General features: G+C 30.1%; 1 protein-coding gene across 20 annotated transcripts; it reads left to right on the top strand.

Moving 5' to 3' along the window:
• The first annotated feature begins 667 nt into the window (after window positions 1-667).
• On the top strand, window positions 668-20,555 carry LOC129971328 (uncharacterized PE-PGRS family protein PE_PGRS54-like). Of its 20 annotated transcripts, XM_056084974.1 has the most exons (16): window positions 668-773; window positions 3,779-3,808; window positions 4,367-4,405; window positions 4,639-4,677; window positions 4,867-4,905; window positions 5,101-5,139; window positions 5,329-5,367; window positions 5,577-5,615; window positions 5,833-5,871; window positions 6,096-6,128; window positions 6,371-6,400; window positions 7,669-7,962; window positions 9,677-9,736; window positions 12,841-13,494; window positions 17,545-18,518; window positions 18,594-20,555. In XM_056084974.1, the coding sequence occupies exons 1-16, from the start codon at window positions 716-718 to the stop codon at window positions 20,412-20,414; spliced, it is 4,227 nt and encodes a 1,408-aa protein (XP_055940949.1). In that variant the 5' UTR covers window positions 668-715; the 3' UTR covers window positions 20,415-20,555. The 20 variants fall into 20 exon arrangements, with proteins under 20 accessions (XP_055940949.1, XP_055940938.1, XP_055940943.1 ...); XM_056084963.1 differs by having other exon boundaries at window positions 17,545-20,555; XM_056084968.1 differs by lacking the exon at window positions 4,867-4,905 and having other exon boundaries at window positions 17,545-20,555.
• Window positions 20,556-26,295: the final 5,740 nt, after the last annotated feature.

Genomic DNA, 26,295 nt, shown 5'->3' with positions numbered 1-26,295 from the left:
TAATAGTAAATTTTTAAAATATAAATATTATTTTTAAAAATCCATTTACCGTCCATAGCTTCACATTTAAAAAAAATCCAAACAATCTAGAAAAAATTCTTCAGTCTAAGTTCAGCTCTTAATCCTCGAGAAATTTTTTTTTTTATAATATATTCATTTCATTTGGTCATGTTCAAATTCCAAATAAATTCATTACGCCAAAACGTAATCTTACATAACCTTTCGGAAACTTCGTGCTTCTACAAGGTGCAATAAAAAAATGAATCCTTACATGCCTGCTGACTAATTTCTATTATTTTTTAGATAGGTAGAACTGAAACCTAATCATTCGTAATTAAAGCATCAAATTTGAATAATCATTCTCACTTTTTTATGTCATCACCTGCACGGTACTGCATTCGTCGTTTTCAATCACAGTTCTTCTAAGCATATTTTATGACATAATTTACATTAATATCGATAAATTTGTCATTTACGACTGTATTATGATGGCCTGCTTAAACAGAGATAGGGCGCCAAAAGTACTATTCTCTCGTTCTTCGGTGGAATTTGGCAATAAAATAGGTATAGAGTAAAAACTAGCGAACTGAAGATTAGTGGAAAATTCATGAATTTAAACAATAGTCATATTATATTAATGAAAGTAGAGGATCAGAAGTATAAAAGGGCGAACTTGAAAAGCATAGGCCACAGTACTCAGCAGTTGGCAAATCAAATGAAGACTGCTATTATCCTCTTGTCCCTTTTGGGACTCTTGTGCTCTAGTGCTAGAGGTAAGTTCTACCTAAATTCTTCACCCTTAAGCATATGTCCTTAATTTTCTTTGTTATTTTAATCTGAAGTTGAATATCTCATTTTAAATTCATTTAAGATTCTTAAACTAGATGAAATTGTACTTGATACTAGATACTATACTTAAATTGAGCTTATATTATACTCAAATTGAGACTTAAATTATAAAAATCTCAATACTGCTTCACTTTCAAGTTATTAAAATTCTTTACAACAAATCAAATTTCAGTAACTTTACTCACATTTTTGGATCATTTTGAATAGTTTTCATTTTAGTTTCTTATGAATGATTCTTCAATTGTGACATATCTTATTTGCCATCGAACTTAAATTTTAAAAACTTAACATTGCTTCCAGTTAAAAAAAATCTTTAGAATAACACAGAGTTGAATTGCTTTGTTCATAATATGAAACACTTTACATATATTTTGTTTTGATTTCGAATGAGTTTCATAAACCAGATGAAAGTCCTTTTCACATTACATCCAAATTTTGGACATCGTAAGTAAGCTTCCAATTATAAACTTTTTCAGAAAAAAAATCAAAATTCAGATGCTTTATTCACTCTTTCGAACGTTTGAAAGATATTTTAATCGCAAATTTAGAATTAAATCTATAAATAAAAGTATGGAAAGTTATATTAAAAGATTCCTTAGTTAAATTGTTAATGGAACTATGAAATACTTTCCATAAGATATATACATAAGATACTTTACACATATTTCGTTTTGATTTCAGATGAGTTTCATAAACCAGATGGGAATCCTTTTCACCATTACATCCAAATTTTGGATATCGTAATTCAGCTTCCAATTATTAAGTTTTCCAGAATAAATCAAAATTGAAATGCTTTATTTAAACGTTGGAACATTTTGAAGATATTTTAATTGCAAATTTAAAATTAAGGATCAATAAACAAAAGTGTGAAAAATTATATTAAAAGATTACTTAATTAAATCGTTAATGGTTCATATTAATGTATGTTCGTATGAACCCTAAATTTCAGTGTAAAAAGTTAGAATTTTACTATCATTAAACAAAATCGTTGAAATTTAGAATTTAAAATTTCTTAAAGAAAATACTGTACAGAAATAATCAGTATTAACAAGAACTCTAAAGACTATTAATTGCTGAAAATAAATAATTTAATTTTGCAATAGGTTCAAAAAGTAACGACAAAATAAAATGTAGAGTATAGGATCATTAAATTAAGTTGTTGGTATTCAGAATTAATGTACCTTAATAAAAATAAGCAACCAGTATTCAAAAGAACCCAAAAATTATTCATTGCAGAAAATATCTAACTTAATGACGTAATTGCCATTAAGTTATGACGCAGATGTTATGTCGAAAAGAAAATGATAGATGAACAGATCATATAATAATAATGATTAAATCAATTCAGAAGTAATGTCTTCTAATACCGGCCAATAACAATTTAGCACAGTCATGATGCATGCTAATTAAAAAGTATAAGTAATGAAGAAATTCACAAACGCTAATAATTTTTATATGAAGATAAATTTCATTTAATTAATGATATATGAAAAAGTGTTGAATCAGTAAAAGGGACAGCTACTTGTTGTTCTGCCGTCCTATTCATTACCTGACAAATTAAATGTTGTGGGGCAAGAAATTTTTAAATTTTTTCCAATGAAAACTTAAAGGTTAAAATAATTGGCCCAAACACTTCATAACAACCTTTATTTATACTTCACCAAATTGATAAAAATATTAAGTTAAGCAAAAAGAATAAAAAAAAAGAAAAGATGAATCCGGCCTGATGACTTTGTCAAGGGTCACTCTCAGGCAGGGATTCAAACAAGGGATTTTTTCTGTGAGGGGTCTGACATTCGTCTAAAAATATTGACCCTTCGTGACCTGAAAATCCCCTGAAATTGAGGCCTTAGTGATAAACTAGTTTTAAAGAAATAAAACAAATTACAATAACACAACACAAACTACAAAAGATCACTCAGAAATCAAAAATATCATTAAAACAAAAAGGAAAGAACATAACAGTAGCAGGTAAAATTCCAGACTACTCTACAACAAAGGCACCACGCCAAGAAAGTCTTCAGGCCGGATTCATCTTTTTTTTTTTTTCTTTTTGTTTAACTTAATAGTTTTACCAGTTTGGTTAAGTTCATCTGTGTTTTAGTAGCGCTCTCTAAATATATTTGCATCTTTTTTAGTTTGATTCAGAAATAAGTTCTTTAATTGAAATTTCATAATGTTTGTAGTTTTGATTAATTCTTTGTTTATACTTCAGCATATTTCACAAAAATTTTAAATATACATCGCTTACGAAAAGTTAAGATTTATTTAATGTTATTATTTGACGGAATACTTATGTTTGAAAGTTTCTATCAAGCACTATAGTGCATATGCGTAAAGAAATGATTAGTTTTGAATTAATAAAAAAATAATATTCAAATAATAGTTACGAAACTTTCATTTAAACTTCGTATGCTCTACATATTATTCGAGAAAATTTTGAAGAAATTTTCTATAGATCTATAATTTCTATAATATTTTTTATAAACTCTATAATTTTCTGTTGTCAGTAGAAATCTCAACTGAAAGGATCTCGATTAGCAACATGAAAACTGACATTTCAGATTTATTGATTATAAATTAAAAATTTATTTCAATAAATTCGAATTAATTACTTCAATTTCGAAATTTTGTGTTGATGATACTTTATTTCCTTTATAATTTTTTTAGATTATTAAAATCTTTAGTACATAGCATTTCTACATAGTACATAGCACGTTAAACTATATGTGAAAGAACTTTAAATGATACGATAAAAGAAGTAATATTTTAATAGTGAAAAGCTAATACTATTTGAATTCGAAAAGTTTTGCATTTTTTGCAGTTGTTCATGATTATTATTTAAATCAATTAAATTATGATCAAATAAATAACAGGAATATAATAGATTTATTCAAATGACCAAATATTATCTCTTTTCCTTTTTTAGCACAATATGACAGCGGATTTAATCAAGGAGGTAACATTCAATTATTTCAACTCTTATTTTAGCTAATTTCAAATTATAATTTTATTTTTATTCTTGTAACATTAACAAAATATTAGAGTTTTAAAATTTTATGAAACATTTTATTAATAATATATCTGAAATTCTTTGTAATATAAAGAAGGATTATATTAGATGAAAATATTACTTGATTACTTTGTCTAATTTATTTCTTCAAAGTTAATTTAGCAGTTATTTCAATTAATAAAATATTTTTAAATATTTAACATAATATTTCTTTTTTCAGTTTAACTAATATACTTTAATTTTATAGCTGTATATGTCTTAGAAAATAGAACATTTTGAAAATTTATTTTACAATAGAAAATTATTATGAAAACAGATTATAATTTTATTAAATATTTTATTTTCTCTTGGTGGTGGAGGTTTAGGAGGTAACACTAATATTTCTTGATTTATTATTTAATTTAACTAAAAATATTTTGAGGCACAATGATATTCTTCTATTTGATTTATTAAAATTATTCCGCGATGTTTACACCTTTAATTACTATTTAAATTAATTTTTAGGTGGATTTGGTGGCCCTTCTGGTGGATTTGGTCAAGGAGGTAATAACATTTCTCTCATCTGATTTTCAACAAATCAGAAAATTTTAATATACAATTTTTATAATTTTGATGAAATATAAGAAATTTAAAATCATAAGTGAATATATTTAACATTTATATTATTAAAATTTAATTAATATTTTAGCAAGTATAATAATCCGTTTTAATGATCTATATTTTCTAGCAAGTATTATAACACGTTTTAACAATTTCTTTAAATTACTTTTTGATAGTTGGTTCCGGTGGTCCTTCTGGTGGATTTGGTCAAGGAGGTAACATTTCTTCTCTTTTCTGATAATTAATGAGAAAGTTTTAATGAACTATTTATACAATTTTGATGAAATATAAGAATTTTTCAAATTATAAATGAATATATATATAATATTTGTATATTTAAACATTTCTTAATATTGTAGCTTAATAATTTATTTTAATGATTTCTTTAAATTACTTTTTGATAGTTGGTGCTGGTGGTCCTTCAGGCGGATTTGGTCAAGGAGGTAACAATCATTCTCTATTCTGATATCTCAACTAATTAGAGAATTTTAATATCAAATTTATACAATTTTATAAAATATAAAAAATTTTAAATTATAAATGAATATACTTAATATTTATATATTTAAAAACTTATTAATATTGTATCAAGTATAAAAAATATGTTTTAATGATTTCTTTAAATTACTTTTTAATAGTTGGTGCCGGTGGCCCTTCTGGCGGATTTGGTCAAGGAGGTAATCCTACTCTTATCTGATAGCTCAACAAATTAAGAAATTTTGATGAAAAATGTATACAATTTTATAAAATATAAGAAATTTATATTTATAAATGAATATATTTAATATTTATGTCTTTAAAAACTTATGAATATTGTATCAATCATAAAAATGTTTTAATGATTTATTTAAATTACTCTTTAATAGTTGGTGCCGGTGGCCCTTCTGGCGGATTTGGTCAAGGAGGTAATAACCCTTCTCTTATTTGACATCTCAACAAATTAGAAAATTTAATCATATAATAATACAATTTTGAAGAAGTATAAGAAATTTAAAATTATAAAAGAATATATTTAATATGCATATTTCTTTTTTAATTTGTCAGTACTCAGTATAATTATATTTGCTATTATAGTAATATATTTTAATTATTCTTTTAAATTATTTTTCCCTAGTTGGTGCCGGTGGTCCTTCTGGAGGATTTGGTCAAGGAGGTAATAGAATTTCTCTCGTATGATATTCAACAAATTAAAAAAGTGTTAATGATACACTTATCGTACAATTTTTACAATTTTTATGAAATAAAAGATATTTAGAATTAAAAAAAAGAATATATTTACTATATACTTTTAAAAATTTATTTATATGCCAAATGAACGTAACAGTTATATTAATTTCCTTGTTTGCTTTAATGAAATTATTTTTTCACAGTTGGCTCTGGTGGTAATTCTGGAGGATTTGGTCAAGGAGGTAACAATCACTCTAATATCTGACATTTCACCTAGCGAGAAAATTTTTATGATACATTTTTCTTGCAATTTCTAAAATTTTGATGTAAAATATTTAGAACTGTATAAAAGTATTTTATAATATATTGTTAATTCATTATTTATTAAAACAACAGATTATTGTATCAAATATATTAATATATTTGGTATATTTTTTTACTTCATCTGCATTAATTTTTTTTCTAGTGGGGGGCCCTTCTGGAGGATTTGGTCAAGGAGGTATCACAAATTTTTCTTTTCAATAACATATATTGAAAATCACTAACATCAATAGCATAAATTTTTACTAACATATATTCATGTTTTAAATTTCACAATTTTTGTTAAAATAAGAGTTTCAGTTTTGACAGGATTTATTTAACAATAAATTTTTGAAATTTTTGTATATAACTTTGCATATGCAAGCGAATTAAAACAAGAATATTAACTAATTCGAGTTTTGCATTTAATTTACTTTTTAGGTGGTTTTAATAATGGAGGATTTGGCCAAGGTAACAATTTTTCAGCATTTATTTTAATCTATCTTAACAAATGCTTGAAATTCTACTTAAATATATTTATTCAGAAATTATAAAAAAGTGAAGTTTTTATTCCCCAGACTGTGAATATTTGTTAACAGAAAAACTTAGCGCTCTCATCTATTACAGAGACTGTTTTCAGCACATTCGCGTAGATGAATGTCAGAATAAGCAACCAACAATAGCCTCTACACACATATTTACTCATATATGTTGTCTATTAATAAATATATTAAATGTTTCCTGCGGACTAGATTATAGAATTATTTGAAATAGTTTACACATCACAGAATCGCTATTTCACTAACTCAAATTGTTATTAATTTGCCGAAATATTTCGCTTTACTATAAAGGTAAGAAGTTTAATTTAACATTTAAATACCTTTTAATGAAATTTTATATTTTATACGACATTTTATCTTACATTGTAGGAAATAAAATGGGGAACGATAGGACATCATCGGATGATGAATCAAACGACATTTACCAAAATTTATTACTGATTGTACTGATCAAGTCCAAAAGGCGTGTAAATCCATCCCAGAAACGACATACGACAAATTTGCGAAACAATGCATAAATCTTTGAATGTTGTAACCAAAATCATGGCGGACAGAAAATTTACAAAATTTATTAACGCATTAACATTTTACATTTGAAATGGTTCGTCTAACAATAAATTTTAATTAAATAACTATGTTATTTAGATAAATACTTTGACTAAATTTCATTCTTCAATTTGTTCTTACTGATGGGATTTCATATTCTACCAGTGTAGTCTTCACTATTACAGAGCTTTTAAAAAATATTCTACGGTTTTACTGATTTCAGAAATCAACAGTTTTCATAGACATCAGTAATCATTCTACTCTTACTATTATTAAATTTCCACGTTGCTTCTGTGGTACACTGAGCTTCTGTCAATACCTTTTAATTGTTGTTTAGAATGTACAACAATCTAAAATTAAATTTCTCAGCACTAGCCAAAAGTAGAAACTAATAAACATCCAGCAGTCAATTGAGTCGACTCTACAATCTTTCTACGAATATTTCGAATTTTATTCATTATACTTTCTATATTAATGAAGCTTTACATTTATATATATTCACAATTCTTGAGTTTTTTATTTTACAATGATAGAAGAAATTCTGAAATTCTTTAGCAGAACTTCTCAGAATAGAAACAGAATCAGTATAGGACTTTGATTTTATAGATTTATTCAATGATGTTGTTAATTTAGGAGCGGGAAGTGGCTTTGGCAATTCTGGAAATGCCGGACCAGGAGCAGGTGGTTTTGGAGGATCACGGGGAAATGGATTTGGAGGAGGAGCAGGCAACTTTGGAGGACCAGCGAATAACTTTGGGGCAGCAGGTAATTCTGCAGGAGGGAACGGATTTGGTGGAGCACCCGGTAACTTCGACTTTGGACAAGGTGGCTACGGAGGTGGATCGAACAATTTCGCTGGAGCAGATGGAATCAACAATGGATTTGGTGGAGGGAAATTCGGTTCTGCAGGAATAAATGGTTTAGGAGGTAAGAATGGAAACAATAGTATTCAATAACTATTGAATACTATTGTTTCAATAGTTATACATTTTGCATTCGTATAAGGCAGTTCGATTAATATAAAAATGATGATATGACATTTTGTTAATATATTGCTATTATTGAATCGATACATTAATCTTTATCTAATGAAATAGGTGTCAATTATTAATTCAAAAAAATGTCATTAATTTTCTGTAATTCTTATAATCAGAAATAGACAGGAAAAACTCAAAAGCATGATTTCAATTTGTAAAAAATGTAATAATTATTTAAAAAGGCACATACAGTAGTTGTCCAAAATAATATAAACCCCATACAAAAAAAAAAGTGTTTTGTATCTAATATGGTTGGGATCACCTTTTTTAACCGTTTGTTTCTTCTTGAAATGAACATATACGTTTTGTATGATAGTAAGTGGAATGTTGAACCATTCATAATGCAGAAACTGCTTTAACTCCAGGAGAGAAAGATAAAGAGATCTCACTCTTTCTTCCAAAACAGATCACAGCAGCTCTATGCTGTTGAAATTTTGTGATTGGGCAAGCCATGGAAGATGTGTAATTCAGTTCTCATGTTCCCGAAATCACGTTGGAACAGTTCGACTACGGTGAATCGGGGGATTATCTTGATAGATTCAATCTCCAAATGGAAACTATGTCTGCCCCGTAGAATACAGTTGATCACCCAAAAGAGTGACATAGTCATTGCTAGTGATATGTCGATGTAAGGTGACAAGGAGGCCAGTTCCAAACCAATAGATGAAGTTCCAAACCATTACAGAACCATCTCCATACTTCACTATAGGAAGAAGGCAGTTTAGGTTGTAGCTTTATGAGGAGGTTCGCCACACATAAACCTGCCCGGTGGGAGGGAATAGAAAGAAACTGAATTAAATGGAAAACAAGACATGTTTTCATTGCTTTGTAGTCCAGGTTTTATGGCCCGTACATCATTGTACTCACCGTTTACGATTTTTTATCTCTCAAAAAGGGTTTTGCGATCGCAACTCTGACCCAAATATTTTGTTTATGCAATTCCCTTCGAACTATATGGGTCCCCCACTGGATGTAGATGTTCATTCAGCTCAGCAGTCACTTTTACTGCCGTAGTCTTCCTTCTGGTGGTCACTAGTCTCCTTAATGTTTGCCTGTCTCTCTCAATGAGTTTTTCATAAACAGTTTGTTCTAGTAGATGGTGTTTTGCCATGATTGTTGTTGTATGCTGTCATGACCATCGATACGGTGTCTGTTGATATGCCACTTGAGTTACCGATGCTCCGATCAGACGAGCTCCCACTATCTGTTATCTTTGGAACTCTGAAAAGTCTCTCCTTTTAGCTTCACTCCAAACGAAATTAAGCAGAAAATAGTGTACACTCTCAGACACCCTTGAAATTATACGTAGCAATGCAGTACAAAAACTAGTTAAAACTAAATTAAATAATAGACCTACACTATCACATATGTAAGTCAGTGTTTGCATTAATTTGGTCAACCCCTGTGTATTTAAAATGATACTGAATTTTTAATTTGATCAGCCCGATGTCCATTACAGGTTACAAAGCTTTATATAATGAAGAATTTCTCAAGAAAATTCAAGTTAATTTATGATCTTCAAAAATAAAAAAAAACATTAAATTTTCAATTTGTTTCGATAATTTGTGTATTTTAGTTATAATTATGCGAATCATTTCCCGAAGGTTCTGACTTTGGTGGAGCACAATCTGCAGGAGGAAGCGGATATGGAGGAGGGTCTGCAGGTAAGTAAAATGAAGCAAAATATATTTTTCATGCTTAAAGATTTTACTAAGTATATATATATTTAAATTTGAATAAATTATAAGGCAATTATTAGAAATTTGAAGTTTTTAGAAAAAAAAATAGCGAATATATTTATAAAGAGCAATATTACAATATTTAATTTATTAATAAAGTTTTCTCACATTTTTTGAAATAAAATTTTTTTTTTCAAAAGTCAAGATTCGAATCACTTCCGATTTAGTTATGAGTATTTTTTCACATTCAGAGAATGATTTCGAATTCAAGTTCCTTTGCATTTACTTTAATTCTATTTAAAAATTTGCTCTTCATTCGGCTTTAAAATACTCCTGCTATTACAGGTGTCATATTGCATTAGATTTTTAAATGTTCTAATTTGTGCAACTTTGATATTGAACTGTTCGCAATCTGTTTTTTACCACTCCGCGTTGTGGAATTTATTTAATTAAACTTTTAGTTCATTTTACTATCATCCTTTACGATTGCGGTTCCATATCAGAAGTTACTTGTTTGACATATGCGATCATCCCCTTGAAATTATGGACTGCATACAGAATGTATGCAGGTTCATATATATTGTATGATAATTCTACGGGGGACACCTCGTCATTGAGGATGAGAAGCTTCCGGCATGGTGGTTGGTTCGTTCCACCCATGTGGATACACGAAAAGATGTGTGTCTGGTACCTCCCATCGATGACGCGACGTACTTCCTTAGGGAAGTGTTATACCGTGGCTCAACCGTGGCTTTTATGACTCATCCACAGTTCCCGCCGTTGTTGCTGTCGCTGCGGACCGGTCATTCAAGTTTTGCCGAGTGCCTTCTGGCGGGTCGAAGTAGTCAGTTTGAGATTGTGATAAACTGTATGATAAAAAAATACTGCATATAGGTCCCTGAAAGGATTTGAACCACCATAAATACAGTCTAACAAAGCAATTTTCTATTAACAGTACTTATAAAGAATGTATACCCACATCTTATTCACAACCAATTTGTGCTCAAATAAAGGGAATTAAGGTTTTTAAAATAACGTCAACCCTACATCATTTTAATCGTGAGAATCACCTGGGAATAATTTCAGTGCCCAAATATGATATATAGTCCCAAATACAAATTTGCTGTAAAGACCATAAACCAAATTTCATCTGTCTAGCTCAAAACGATTTTGCGTTACCTTCGTCACAGACAGACATACGTTTTCTAAAAATAGATTTTTCTTTTACAGGAAGGTTTCAAAGTAAAGATTCGTCAAACCTCGAGATCGAATTTTTTTTTCATAATTACTATATTTCCTGTATATTTCGTATACAAGAAAGTGAAAAAGCATAAAATATTACGAATTTAATAAAATGGCTTTTTATACATATAAGCAACTTGATTAGAAGCCTAAAATCGCTACCAACACAAATACTTCGAGCACATATTAATATAATTAATAATAAAAATAAATAATGAAGATTATTTCTCCCTATTGAAAAAAAAAAGAACCTGTTTTATTAATAAGCTTGCACCTGTGTTAAAATATTATATTTAGTTAATCCTTTTGCAACGTAATTGTGACAATAATCAGATATCTTAAATATACAATTAAAAGCTTTTTTAATTGTCTTATAGATATATGCAGAGGGTTAATTTATGCTGTATTAACTTATATATCCAGCGATACACAGAATTAAACTCATTTCACGTGCAATTTTCTCAATATAAATTTTTGTATAAAAATTGTAATAAACAAATCCCTTTTTAAGACTATGGATTGAAATAAAAGAGAAATTTAAAAAAAATAGTGTTAATGGTTTAGTTAAAGTTTTAATGGTGTCTTGCAAGGGAGTACTTACCAACAATTTCCTCGTGAACGTCCACTAATATATAATGCTGTATAACACCAACAGACAACATCACTTCTGAAATAAAACATTCCAGCAATCCGATTCCACCAAAAATTATTTAAAAATAACAACAAACGTTCCATAACGAGACTGTTTGATAATTTATGAAGAACCAGGCACGCGGTTTAGAAGGAATTAGGCATGATTTACGAAAATATTTAATTGAAGGGATTATTTTAAACCTTCTTTGTTGATATTTAATTTATACAATATGATAAAACGTTTAAAGGAAGGAGACTAATTATTTTCAGCTATTTTAATAATTTAAATGTTTAATGGTGATATGCTTTAATAATTTCTAATATAAAAAGAACACAGAAATAAATTATCATAATTAAAAAAAGAATCAAAAACTAAATTTGTGATGATTTATCTATGCTTTAAAACATTTTCGGAATTGTTATTGGAATTTTGGGAATTATGGAATTATTATTATTTGTAATTATTTGGAATTTATTTCACGATTAGTTTATGAATATTACATGCCTAAAATGAAACGAACTAAAAGAATAAAATCGTAATATACAAATTTAACACCAATTTTGAAACAAATCTACAATCTAGTATCAAATTTGAGATGAAATCCATATGCAAAAATACGCCTGTTTGTCCAAAAATTTGCATATAATTTTAAAATAATATAATAAATATTTACATATATTTTAAAAAAATTCTGCGAGACAGAAAAATTATCTGTGATTTATAATTAGATCGTCAGACATACAAATATGCTTCGAATTTTGTCAAATCCAATTGTCAATTGATTGATTCTTATCGATTTATCTATCTACACATGCTTGAGAATGAGCTTCAAATTTAAATGTAAAATGAAAAATACGAAGATGCTTTCACTTAAGTGTAAAATGAAAGCTTCTTCATATTTTTTCGCATTAAATAGTATATTAAACACAGTTCTTAAACCTTTCCAGGGAGTATTCATAAACTAAAAGCAGCATGTTTATCGATTTGTCAGAGTTCTTTGAAATCGTAAGTTAAAACCATTTCCAATAATTACTGGAAATAGTTTTTGATAGTAAAATGAAGTTGTGCGTTTGATTAAACATAGAAATACTTTATATTTCTTCACATTACCAAAGAAATATTTAATTTTATAAGCATACTTTTATGCTATTAATTTATTATCTTTATCTATTGACTTGCAATGTAGTATAAGCAATGCTTTACATTTTTTTAGCCGCTGCAAGTAATGCAGGAAACGGAGGATTTTACGGAGGAGGTACAAATGGTAATGGAGGAGGAGCAGGTACTTACAATGGAGCAGGCTTTGGCAATTCTTACAATGACGACGTAGGATATGGAAATTATTACTCGGATTCCTTGCCGACATATCGAAATTATTATGATGCAGGTTCAGGATATGGAGTAGGTAATGGGGCAGGTCCAGGATTAGGAGGCGTTTATAGTGGAAATAATGGTGCTGCTTCAGATGCTAGCGGAGCGGGAGGTGGCTCAGGTGCAGGAGCAGGAGGCGCTGGCAGTGGAGCTGGTACAGGAGCTGCTAATGGAGTAGGAGGCGGATCTGGACAAGGTGCAGGTGCAGGTGCAGCAGCAGCAGCAACCACTGGCAATGGAGCAAGAGGAGGAGCAGCTGGAGCTGGTAAAGGAGGAAGTGGCGCTGGAACAGGAGCAGGAAATGGCGCTGGGGCAGGAGCAGGAAGTGGCACTGGAGCAGGAGCAGGAGCAGGAAGCGGCGCTGGAGCAGGAAGTGGCTCTGCTAGTGGAGCTGGTTCAGGAGCAGCTGGAGCTTCAAGCGGAGCAGGAAATGACTCTGGAGCAGGATCTGGAGGAGGTGATAATACTGGAATTGGAGCTTTTGGAGGTAGTGCAGGTACAGGACAGCTATTTTAAAATTATTATCTAAAAACATACGGATTAAATCTAAAAGATGGAAATTTCATCATGAAATAGAAAACTGACAAGAAATTCGAAAACAAAAATATCTAGTTCAAAAAATTATTTTCCAAAAGGCGTAGATTAGATAATGAAATATTTTAGCGTTAAGATTTTATGAACAAGAAAAGCAGGATTCTACTTGTCTTGATTTGTTGAATCAATTTAAAATGTGTTGCTTGTGACAAAGAAGGGCAAATTTATAAATGATAATAAATCCCTCCTCTACAAAAACTTAAATTCTATAAATGAAGACATAACATTTAATTTGAATCAATCTATTTTCTTCTTTTATAGCATTCTAGAATGTCTCGCATTTTATTCATGTGCAGAATAGAATACTTCAGTAGTAACAGCTCTATTTATTTTGTCAATTAACGTCATTAATGGATGCTTTATACAATATTTTTTAATTAGTAGGGAAATATTTTCACATTTTATCAGAAATGAATTTAGAAAGAGATAGTAAGTAATTTTGCGATAGAAAACCTTAAAAATTTAATATTCAGAGTTTACAATTCAGAACATTCAGAGAAAAAAATTTGTAATTTTGTCGATGATTTTAAAGAGGGAAGAAAGAAACTAAGATAAAAAATTGTTTTCAAATATAACTATCAGAGAGCGAATCAGCATTGAATTTGCATAAAAGATCTAAATTCCTATCACGATATAGTTCAAATGGTTAAAGATGGTCAGCCACGAAGCAAACCCTCCAATAGGAAAGTACCAAAGAGCCGCATCATTCACAGTTAGTCCTCCGGAATTTTAAATATATGAGTCCAAATTAATCGAAAAACCAGCTCTGCCACACCTACTAGCCAAAGTCTCCTTTTCCCCTCTTGCACTTCTTTACTTAGTTTACATCGTCATAACGCTGATAAAAATGAAGGAATTCAGACTTAATATAATACAAGCCTTGGGAGAACAGAAAAAAAAAATGAAAGTGCATGTAATATCTAAGCAAGAAAGCTAAAAGGAGAAAAGAAATAAACAAGATGAGGCCCATAGTTAATATTGATTAAGCACGGTCGAGTTTTTATTTAATAACGTCACAATAATCAAAATTACAAATATCCTAACAAGTTACTATTGCAGTAAGGTTTTTAGTTCTATTTAAATTCTGCCCCTATTCATCCGTAAGATTCCGAAGTTCATAGTCTTTGATAATATGTGGAGTCACAATAGTTGTCTTCTCATAGGAACACTCTTCATATTTGCTAAAGCAATCTAATTTGATGAGTCTAAGCACCATTATCAATCAGAATTTTGTTAAAGCAAGAGTTCCTTGCATCTTTTTGATGTTAGCATGTTCAAATTCATTTATACATCTATCTCATTTGGCTAAGAATTCGATTTGCTATCTATTTTGTTATAAACTCAAAATTTCCCCCGGCTTTTCTGTTATATGAACGATCATTGGTCTGAATGCATGATTGATGCATTATTATTTAGAATGCATGAATTATTGAGATTATTGGCAATTTTCAGGATTTATTGAAAAAAAAAAATCCTTTCTTGCAGCAATTTTTTTGCAAGAATATTTACCTTTTGATTTCCAAAATTTTTTTTAAAAAACTCCAGTTTTATTTAAAAGAGTTCAATATTATTTTGATATACTTTAATATTTTATTAATATCATTAAAGAATTTTCTCTTTTCACAGTAAAAAAAACTAACTGATTTGGAATCTGAGCAAATTTTGAAATTTTATCTCCTTTCATGTTAGTGTCTATAGCATATTTAACTAAACTATCATTTGCAACTGTCTTTGCCATGAAGAGACAGTAGTTATGATCTAATTAAATATTTTCTAGTCTAAATGATTTATAATGAATTTTTTTTTTGATAAAAGACAAAGTCACATTCAACTTTTATTATATTTTTGATACACCTATATAAATCATAACAAAATTTTAATTTAAAAATGAATTTCAATTTGATCCCCAAATTCTTAATAATTATAAATTTGTAGTCTTTTATAAATCTGTTTCTTCACAAGTTTCAATATTAATTTTGCCATTTCCATTTCTTTTTTAAGTTTTTGTTCTTTTCAAGGGCATATACCGAGCACTTGGATAAACTTGTTCGAAAATTCACAAAATGTTTTCGTTACTGACATTACTGATAAAAGAAAAATTGGATTTCTTATTTTTTTTTTTTAATTTCCACCTCAATTTTAAGTGTTTTGTATCTGGAGTATCATTATTTTTTGTACAGATTTAAGGATTACTTCTTTTTTCAACGATAGTAAAACTTAGAATGAAATGAGATCAGAGTTGTTAAATTTAAAAAGTCTTGAATTTTTAGAAAGTTTTCCTTCAAAATGGTCTCTACTTTTAATCTGTAGCTGCTTTACCATTTCTTGTTCTTGGCTGTCCGAATCTTGATATCTATTTTTTTCGTCTTTAATAAAATTTTCATTTGTCGTACAAGATATCTTGCTATTTCAGGTTGACAATTGAAAATGGTAGCTACCACATGGAGAATGTTTTCATTTTTACCACAATGCATCAAGTAAAATGAACAGCCAAATGTGTAATATACAAAAATAATTTCTTTTAAAGTCAACTTTTTTTTCTCCATGCATATTCTCCCATATTTTTCTTAAATCATGTAAAAAGTTTCTTATTTTCTGAAGATGCTTACGACTGCAAGCAGTTTTTAAAGACTAATTTAATTATGAATAAACTGCATATTTTAAATTTGTAGACACGGCTGCCATTTATCCTCATATTAGGACCTATTAGTTACAGTCAGTTAGAGCCTGTACAGGTACCTGTCACATCATATTCTCCCCTTATTTAAATTCGTCTTGGCTTAATCTTTAATTTTTTAGTTAAATATCTAAAAGACATTCATTAATGTGTGTAGCAATACTAATATAATTCATTTTGTGCATAACTTTTCTGTACCTTTGTAGAAGCAACATCTAGATTTCTGCTAATCATTCTTGTTTAGATATGTTAGATTATAATACTAGAAAAAAAGTAATAGCATTAAGCATGCCAATTTTCGACAATAATTCAAAATTTCTAAAGCAAAATACATTCACTACATTAATTGGTTTTGGCATTAAACAACTACAACAGCATAAAACTTAAAATAAGTTTAAAAAATGAAAAAAAAAATACTTTGGATGCTAGAATTTGAAAGATAAAAATTTAATTTTAGTTTATCTAAGAAATCTAAGATGGTTGTTAAAAAGATGCAGAATCGTTGCCAACTTCTTTCAAAGAAGAATGCAAAATACAACCCAATTTATTGAGATATGAATTGATCAAAACTGGGGATTAAAAACGAAGACCAATATTTTCTTTATTTGTAATTAAACTACTTGAATTTACACAGAAAAATAATTGTTTAAATTTTGGTTCATAAAAAATATTTTATTTGATTTAAATATTTCCAATCATATCGACTATTTAAGCTAAAATATCTCCTTAGCATAGCTGTGTTTATTATTTATTTGATTATATCAAATAAATGATAAACAGAGCTACACAACAGCATATGAAATAATCTCAATCTAAATCTTTCAAAGACCAATCACTTTCTTAAACTGAATGTTTCAATTTATTATGAAATGAAATATGTGATATGATTAGGCTGATGTCTCACTAGAAAATGTAGATGGCATGTGTTTACAATATTTGGATAAAGAGTAAGGATTTCGATCTATTACTCGTGAATCTAAAAGCACAAATTTTGATTTATATATCGATTCTTTGGGAATATAACCTAGATGTAATGCATCAAAAGCTTATAAGTATTTAAAAATGATTTTTACAATTTTACTCTATCCTTTCTCTATGATCTATATATTTAAGAAAAAAAAAACGCCTCGGATTAGGAGATTATTCTTTTGGTCCAACATAACAACAAAAAATCTAATCTAAACAATATTTAATATTTTGTTTGCATATTTAAATGAAACACTATAGAAACCTATCATAATGATGCTGTACTGAAACAAAAACTTTACTTTATAGGTAAATGCGGAGGCAAAGGAAGAAGGAAGATCGGAAACAATGACAATCGATTGACGAAAATAAACAAAATTCCAGGAATGTCTAAAAAGTTAAGATTCCAAAACCTGAAAAATAATAAACCAAACGGTGGAGGTGGAGGTGATTCTTTTGCTTTGAATTCCGGGAATGGAGACGGTCTAAATAATGATGGTGGTAGAGGAGGAGGCATTTCAAAAGCAAACTCTTTTGCTTTCAACTCCGGAAATGGAGACGGTATAAATAATGATGGTGGTAAAGGAGGAGGAATTTCAAAACCAAACATTTTTGCTTGGAAACCTGGGAATGGAGACGGTGTAAATAATGATAGTGGTAAAGGAGGAGGAATTTCAAAAGCAAACTCTTTTGCTTTCAACTCCGGAAATGGAGACGGTATAAATAATGATGGTGGTAGAGGAGGAGGAATTTCAAAACCAAATATTTTTGCTTGGAAACCTGGGAATGGAGACGGTGTAAATAATGATGGTGGTAGAGGAGGAGGAATTTTAAAACCAAATATTTTTGCTTGGAAACCTGGGAATGGAGATGGTGTAAATAATGATGGTGGTAGAGGAGGAGGATTCTCAAAACCAAACATTTTTGCTTTGAAACCTGGGAATGGAGACGGTGTAAATAATGATGGTGGTAAAGGAGGAGGAATTTCAAAAGCAAACTCTTTTGCTTTCAACTCCGGAAATGGAGACGGTATAAATAATGATGGTGGTAGAGGAGGAGGAATTTCAAAACCAAATATTTTTGCTTGGAAACCTGGGAATGGAGACGGTGTAAATAATGATGGTGGTAGAGGAGGAGGAATTTCAAAACCAAATATTTTTGCTTGGAAACCTGGGAATGGAGATGGTGTAAATAATGATGGTGGTAGAGGAGGAGGATTCTCAAAACCAAACATTTTTGCTTTGAAACCTGGGAATGGAGACGGTGTAAATAATGATGGTGGTAAAGGAGGAGGAATTCCAAAAGCAAACTCTTTTGCTTTCAACTCCGGAAATGGAGACGGTATAAATAATGATGGTGGTAGAGGTGGAGGATTTTCAAAAGCTAACTCTTTTGTATTGAATTCAGGAAATGGAAACGGAGAAAATAATAACGGCGAAGGAGGAGTAGGGCTTCCAAAAGAAAAATCTTTCCCTTTGAAATGGAGAAATGGAGGCAAAAGAAATAACAATGGGGATGGAAGAGGATTTTCAAAAGCAAATTCTTTTGGTTTAAATTCAGGAAACGGATTTGGAAAAAATAACAACGATGGAGGAGAAGGATCTTCAAAAGCAGATTCTTTTACTTTGAATTCAGGAAATGGTGGCAGAGGAATTTCAAGAGCAAGTTCTTTTGCGTTGAATTCAGGTAATGGAGGATATGATGATGGAAAAGGAGGTGACAATGGTGCAGGATATGGACTAGAGGATATTTCTTTGCCTGATCAAAACTTCCAAAATGGAGATTCTCCTTTTAGTTCTTGGGCAGACAGCGGTGCAGGGCAAGACATAGGGCCTGTTGGACTTCGAAGAAGACCAGAAGGTTGGGGCTTAAGAAGAGGAGCAGGAAAGAGCGAAGCACGGGCAGAAAGTTTCACTGATGGAGGAGGGGCGGGAGGTAAACCGAGTGCAGGAAGTGTAGGTAATTATGATGCCCCTTCATCTGAAGAAGAAGAAAGGCTATGGAAAATGTTTAAGCTAATGGAGAAATGGATGGATGCTAATGGCCAATACATCAACAATGGTGACTCTAATGCAGTTGGGCAAAATGGAGATGGGTCCAGTTCAGCAATTTCAAGTGCTGCAACTGAACAGGGTGGTGACGGATTCAGTCTATCATCTTCAAGAGCCTCAGCCTCAGATAATGGACAAGACGGAGACGACAATGGAGAAAATGATGATAGTGATTCACTATTTAATAAATTAAAGGGATGGAGAGGGAAATCTATGAACCGAATGAAAAAAATAAATAAAGGTATACAAGGTCAGTTAGATGATGCAGGTGGAAATATGCCAGATAAACTAAGTGATGCAGGTGGAAATATGCCAGATAAACTAAATGATGCAGGTGAAAATATGCCAGATAAACTAAGTGATGCAGGTGAAAATATGCCAGATAAACTAAGTGATGCAGGTGAAAATATGCCAGATAAACTAAGTGATGCAAATGGAAATATGCCAGATAAACTAAGTGATGCAAATGAAGATATGCAAGATCGGTTTAGTAAGTTTAAAGACAATATGAAAAATAAGTTTAGTGGTTTAGGTTCAGATATGAAAAAAAAATTAAAGAATGTCCCTGGAAATGCAATGCCTCAAGGAATAGGAGGAGGATTAATGAATGGAGTGAAACCTCTTGGAGGCATGAATCTACTAAAGAAAAGACTTAATGTCTTAAACAGTCGTGGATTAAATAGTGGCTTAGGAAATGGAGATGGTGGCGATGGAACAGGAAATGGTTTCGGAATTGCAGCAAGTGCAGCAACCAGTGGACCAGGAGGTGGTTCCGCAGCTGCAGCTAGTTCAGCAGCCAATGGAGGAGGAAATGGTTCCGGAGCTGCAGCTAGTTCAGCAGCCAATGGAGGAGGAAATGGTTCCGGAGCTGCAGCTAGTTCAGCAGCCAATGGAGGAGGAAATGGTTCCGGAGCTGCAGCTAGTTCGGCTGCTAGTGGAGCAGGAAATGGATCCGGAGCTGCGGCAAGTTCGGCAGCCAGTGGATCAGGAAATGGTTCCGGAGCTGCAGCTAGTTCGGCAGCCAGTGGATCAGGAAATGGTTCCGCAGCTGCAGCTGCTGCTGCAGCCAGGGGAACAGGTCCAGGTGGCCCCGGATTAGGACGTGGTTCACAAATGGGAGGATTGTAAGAATTACATAAAAAGCATAAGGAAGAAGCAAGAATGATTCCTTTTCACGGCCAGACTGCAAATGTATGTAATTAAATTGTAATACATATTTGTTTTTGAGCAATGTACAATTTTCTAAAATTGAATAAAACGTTAATCTTAAGAAAACTCTTTTTGTTTCATAGGTAATATATGTTTGTGCATTTAATATTTATTATTTTATTTTTAGATTTTTTTGACGCAAAAATGAAAAACCAATTTTTCTTTAAAAAAAAACCTTAATCAGAAAATATAACTTTCCTTTTTCGTCTACAACTCCCATTTCATTTTAGAAACATTTGTAAATCAAAGAACATCTTGTTCAAATCATATTATATTTTAATGATAGCATTTCATTTGTTGACATCTTTTAATCAACATAAACATACTTTTAAGAACTTTAAAAAGGCGAGTGCTTTGGCAAGCATAAAAACTGTTATCAAATTAAAACTAAAACCCAATCTTTAAGATAGCAGAGACAAAATTTGCTCTAAAATATTTCAAATATAACTTTCATCAACAGTATAAGGTCTGAAACATCATTTTGCAATTTACTCGAAATTTTTACAAATGTGCTTACACAATGCTACATTAAGATAAGACTTTTAGGAATTATTATTTTGAGCATGTTATATATGAGCATAAGAGCAGATTATGTTTTAGATATATAAGAAATTAAAGATAATCCTCATTTTAATAGTCTGTACCTTCTTGATCTGTCAAATAGGGACTTATTATCTTTGAAGATTTATTTGAAAATAAATATACTATAATTAATTGCATTCCAATATGAATCATATAGTCGATATTATAAAAAAATCAGAAGAGTTTCGACTTAAAAGCTCTGTAAAGTGACAAATCTTATTTATTTTCATTAATTAAAAGTAAAGAATTATTGAGTGACGTCATTAGTCTCTAGAAGAGGCTTAATAAAAATATTTTAAAAGGAAACGTCAAAATGTCCTATCAGTAAGATTAGTAAATAGTTATCAAAGAATGTATTGAAAAATTTTAAAAGATTGCTAAGATTCTTTAAAGTTCAAGATTCATTCATTTCATGATAGCATATCCACAACTTCGACTATGATATTTTGCTTACTTTATGTTATAACATGTTACTTGCAGAATATTGGTTGACGTCATTGAATATATCCAAATAACTAGTTAAATTTTCAGTCACCGGTAAAGAAAATTTCCAGAATAGAAAAATCGTCATCTAAAAAGAAAAGGAAATGTGCCAGTTTTTAATACAAATGTCAAGAAACCGAAGTTGAAAGAAACTGTGCGAATAAGTTAAATAAAGTATACATTAATTAAAATTTAATTTAAAAAATCTCACGTGCCTACCGAAACTGCTTAAAAAATTGCTGACTATGTAAACATAGCGATTTTTAAACACTTCGTCTTGGAGAATTAGTCCTCAATAGTGTAAGGTTATTTAAAAAGAAGAAATAGATTTAAAATATTTATTTCCAACAATTTCAGTTTTTTTAGTTACATTAACGCCCCGTTTTAAAGCTACACTAGGGCTATTTTAGAACGGACCTTGTAATTTTGAACCGTGGTCAGATGACGAGGACGATACCTGAGTTGACATCCCCTCTCCAAACTTCCACACCACATCAGTGGGGAGGGGGATGTTTCACCTCCGTTAATTTAAGTTAAGGGGGTCTAGTGCACGTTAATCCGACGGATTTAACGTGCACTAGACCCCCTTAACACGATGGTTCTTCCGCGGAATCGGATCTCGAACCTGAAACCCTCCAGTTCTGAAGGCGAGACCTTCCTACCAGGCCACCGCGGTCTATCAAACAATAACAGACACACACATACACGATACATCATTGAATAGAAGATGCATTCAGCATAAGTGTGGTTTCATATGCTTCAAGTGACGAATCGGAATCTATTATCAATGAAAAAAGATCCAAAATGCATGTCCAGATCTTTTCAAACACAAATGTTAAATGATAAATATATAATATTAAGTGGAGGGGAGAATATTCTCAATGATTGTAGATTCCACTGATGCTGTATAAAAATATAATGATAGTGATTTAAATAATGAATATAATTTACTCTCAGAGGCTGTATTTGTCATTTGTTACTAACCTTAAACGTCTTGGCATATAAATATGTTTTAGAAATTTTTCAAAATATATTGTCATTTAAAAAAGTAATTGCATTTGAACATACATTTTCTTCTTAAATTACATGCTACAACAAATAATATTCTTGAAAAAAAAACATATAACTTTTTACATAATATTTATTTTTCCATTATACAAAGGTGAATAGAAAACAATGGAAAATGGATAGAAAATAATGGAAAATTCAACAATTATATAAAAAATAAATAAAAAATTGACAATGGTTTAAATTGGCCCATTTTTTTATCGGCATCCTTTCTACGCAGAAATCTGTGAACATTTGTAGCACGGTTTTCTAGGGTATTTTAAACTTACAGGTTAAGTACTAGCATAAAAATCAGCCTGCAAAATCCATACTTTCCTTTTGTAGTAGAAATCCGTAGAAATTCCTTTTGGTATATTAACATATTTTAGAAATTTTTCAAAAACTATTATCGCTAGAAAAATTAATCATGTTTGAACATATATATATCAGAATCAATCTACTAATTTTTATCGAAAAAGTATCCTGTACAATTACCCTCATCATTAAAATCACTCTCTGCTTCCTTTAAAAGTCTATGGAGCTCTGCTTCATAACAGGGATCAGTAGGTTGGATGATATATCTAGGACCAAGTTTTAGAGCCATCTACTAAGCCTTGTATTATATTGGAACACTAAAAAGAGAGGTGCGGTCTAACAAACGTCGCGCAAAGAAATTTCTGAAATATTTTTAAAAGCATTCGTTGAAACAGGTTAAAAAAGTGCAAGTTTAGTGAAGGTCACGAAAAAAGAGGCTACAAGGTCAATCCATTCGATTGAGCTAAAAATAGTATAGGGATGACCGAAAGTCCATTCTTAGCGGTCTGAGAAACCGCCCGTCCCCAGTTAAGGGTTAAAAATTTAGAAATTAAAAAAAAACATAGAAATACTTCATAATAGTTTTCACATTTTGCAAATTAATTATTTTGTATAATCAATTAATAAAATTATTCATTTTCATCCTCATCATGTTGCCATTCCGGCTTTTTCAAACTCTCTCCAGCACAAATCAAGAGCGAAATTGCATTGAAAAGCATGTGATCTCCGATGGATGGAGTTATTTTTCTCACATTATAAGATGCATATATGTTTTAAAATATTTTAAGCATAATTCTTTCAAGATCAGGAAAAAATTATGGAAAATCAAAATATATATTTTGGAATGAAGAAAATATCAAACAAATATATGATGTACTAAGATATAATGTCAGAGAAACGATTACCCCTCTCAAAATAATGTCATTTTTTAATGCATTTATGTAACGAGCCAAAAGATAATCGATAAAATAAATATTGTAAAGAAAAGAAATTAATATCTGTATTGAATTGGTTTTTAATAGCATTCCATAAATTTCGTCCGCATAAAGAATTTCAAACAAGTTATCATCATTTATATGGTTCGATTACAGATTTTTATATCAAAATCTAAAAAAATTGATATTTTATCAAAATAGTAAAATTTATTGATATGTCTAAAAATTAGTTGTTGAAGCAATAAATAAAATTCTGTAAAATTAATTTACAAAATTGAGAATAATCGAAAAGTTCAATGTTTTTGTTAGAGTTCAGCAGTAAATATTAGTTATAAATTGGTAAATCTAACAAACAATTAAAACTTGTAGCACCTCTTTTTCCCCTTGAGCAGAGACCCCTTGTGACGTTTTACAGAAGAGAAGCAGTTGAACGAGAAACCTACATCCTGACGTCGACTTTTTCCCCTTGAGCAGAGACCCCTTGTGACGTTTTACAGAAGAGAAGCAGTTGAACGAGAAACCTACATCCTGACGTCGACTTTTTCCCTATGAGCAACCCTTGCGCTAACGCCGAATGCATTCGGTTAGAAACGGTGGGATCCTACCACCATACTGTTTTCTTTTACCTAATTGTCTATGTGTGTTTGTAAATTTTGCAGTGTAGCTGTGTTTGTGGAAATTAAAACTAGTGTATTTAAAACCGGGCAATTCATTAAAAAATCCCAACACACTCATTATAAACTTTATTTAGAGGTCCTACGAATAAAATTTACAAGTTCGAATGAAAACTGATAATTTGGAAAAATAAAAATTGATGTACTCAAGTTATTAAGGGATATCATAATTCAGATGCTTTGATTACAGATTCTAATACCAAAATGATACCAAAATACCAAAGTGATTGAATAATAATTTAATTCAAAGATATTAAATTATTATGTTATCATAGGAAACATAGAACAATAACCTAATTGAATAGTCATGCAAAAGCGAATAAAAATAGCTTATCAGGAAACTGTGTTCATGCATAACATTTGATTCTAAATATCCATTTCAAATTTCATTTCACCGGATTTTCGGATGATTTTTTTTTAGAAAAACGATCACCTTTTAAAATTATAGAACATTTTTGGAACGTAAGTTTTTTTTGATATTCTTCGCTTAATCTCGTTAGGTACAAAAGTATTTAAGGAATTGTTGGCATTTTGTTATTTCCCCCAAAAAGTAAATTTTTTGAAAAATGCGATGAGGATATCGATCTGAAATTTTTACAATATACTTCCTTATGCACATTAAGCAATTTATTTAAAGTGTGCAGATTAAAAAAAATTAATAATACATTATAATATTTTTATTTACTTCTGCTCTGATTCTATGTTAAAAAATAACAATACATTACAATATTTTTTATTTACGTCTGCTCTGATTCTATGTTATAAATTAACAATACATTACAATATTTTTTATTTATTTCTGCTTTGATAATATGTTAAAAAATTAACAATACATTGCAGTATTTTTTATTTACTTCTGCTCTGATTCTATGTTATAAATTAACAATACATTACAATATTTTTTATTTATTTCTGCTTTGATAATATGTTAAAAAATTAACAATACATTACTATATTTTTTTGTTTACTTCTGCTCTGATTCTATGCTAAAAAATTAATAATACTTTACAATATTTTTTATTTACTTCTTCTCTTATTCTATGTTAAAAAATTAACAATACATTACAATATATATTTATTTATTTATTTCCGATCTGATTCTATGTTAAAAAATTAACAATACATAACAATATTTTTTTTATTTACTTCTGATCTGATTCTATGTTATCTCAATCGTAGATGACACATTTAATCAATTTCCTCAATATTTATAACGACTTTAATTAAAAATATTTTTACAGTTAAAAGCTTTTTATTTAAACGCTCAAAACGTTTAAAACCTGATGTTCCAATTTTCCTTTGAGTCACCCACTCTCTTATACGGTTCCAAATGTGAATGCGTGACATAATGGCACGTTTAGAATGACCATCTAATAACATAAAGCAATGGAAACAATATTTTATATTTCTTCCAATGTCAAAGTAAAATTCAACTGGACAAATAATACCTTGTTTCAAAACATCACCATATCCCATTGCAAAATAAAAATTGGTAACAAAATTCTATCTTTACAAACATGACATAAATCAAGATAAGTAAAAACTCTAAAAAGCGTTTTAACTTTTCCAAAAGTTTTAAATTTCTTCTACTTCTGGTTATTTACAGCCTCTGCATTTATCGCCAAGCAAACAAGAAATATCGCCAAGATGTTTGCATTATGTATAATGAAGTTGGTGTTCTTCATGTAATCTGAAAATCGCCAAGAAAACCAAGGCCTTAATCCACAAGTATCGTTTTCATACGTTACACAATAAATAAAACTA

Source organism: Argiope bruennichi, chromosome 6 (genome assembly GCF_947563725.1).
Source record: "Argiope bruennichi chromosome 6, qqArgBrue1.1, whole genome shotgun sequence".
Classification (NCBI taxonomy): Eukaryota; Metazoa; Arthropoda; class Arachnida; order Araneae; family Araneidae; genus Argiope; species Argiope bruennichi.
Note: the sequence above shows the minus strand (reverse complement) of the source record. Positions and strands in the feature narration are given on the sequence as shown.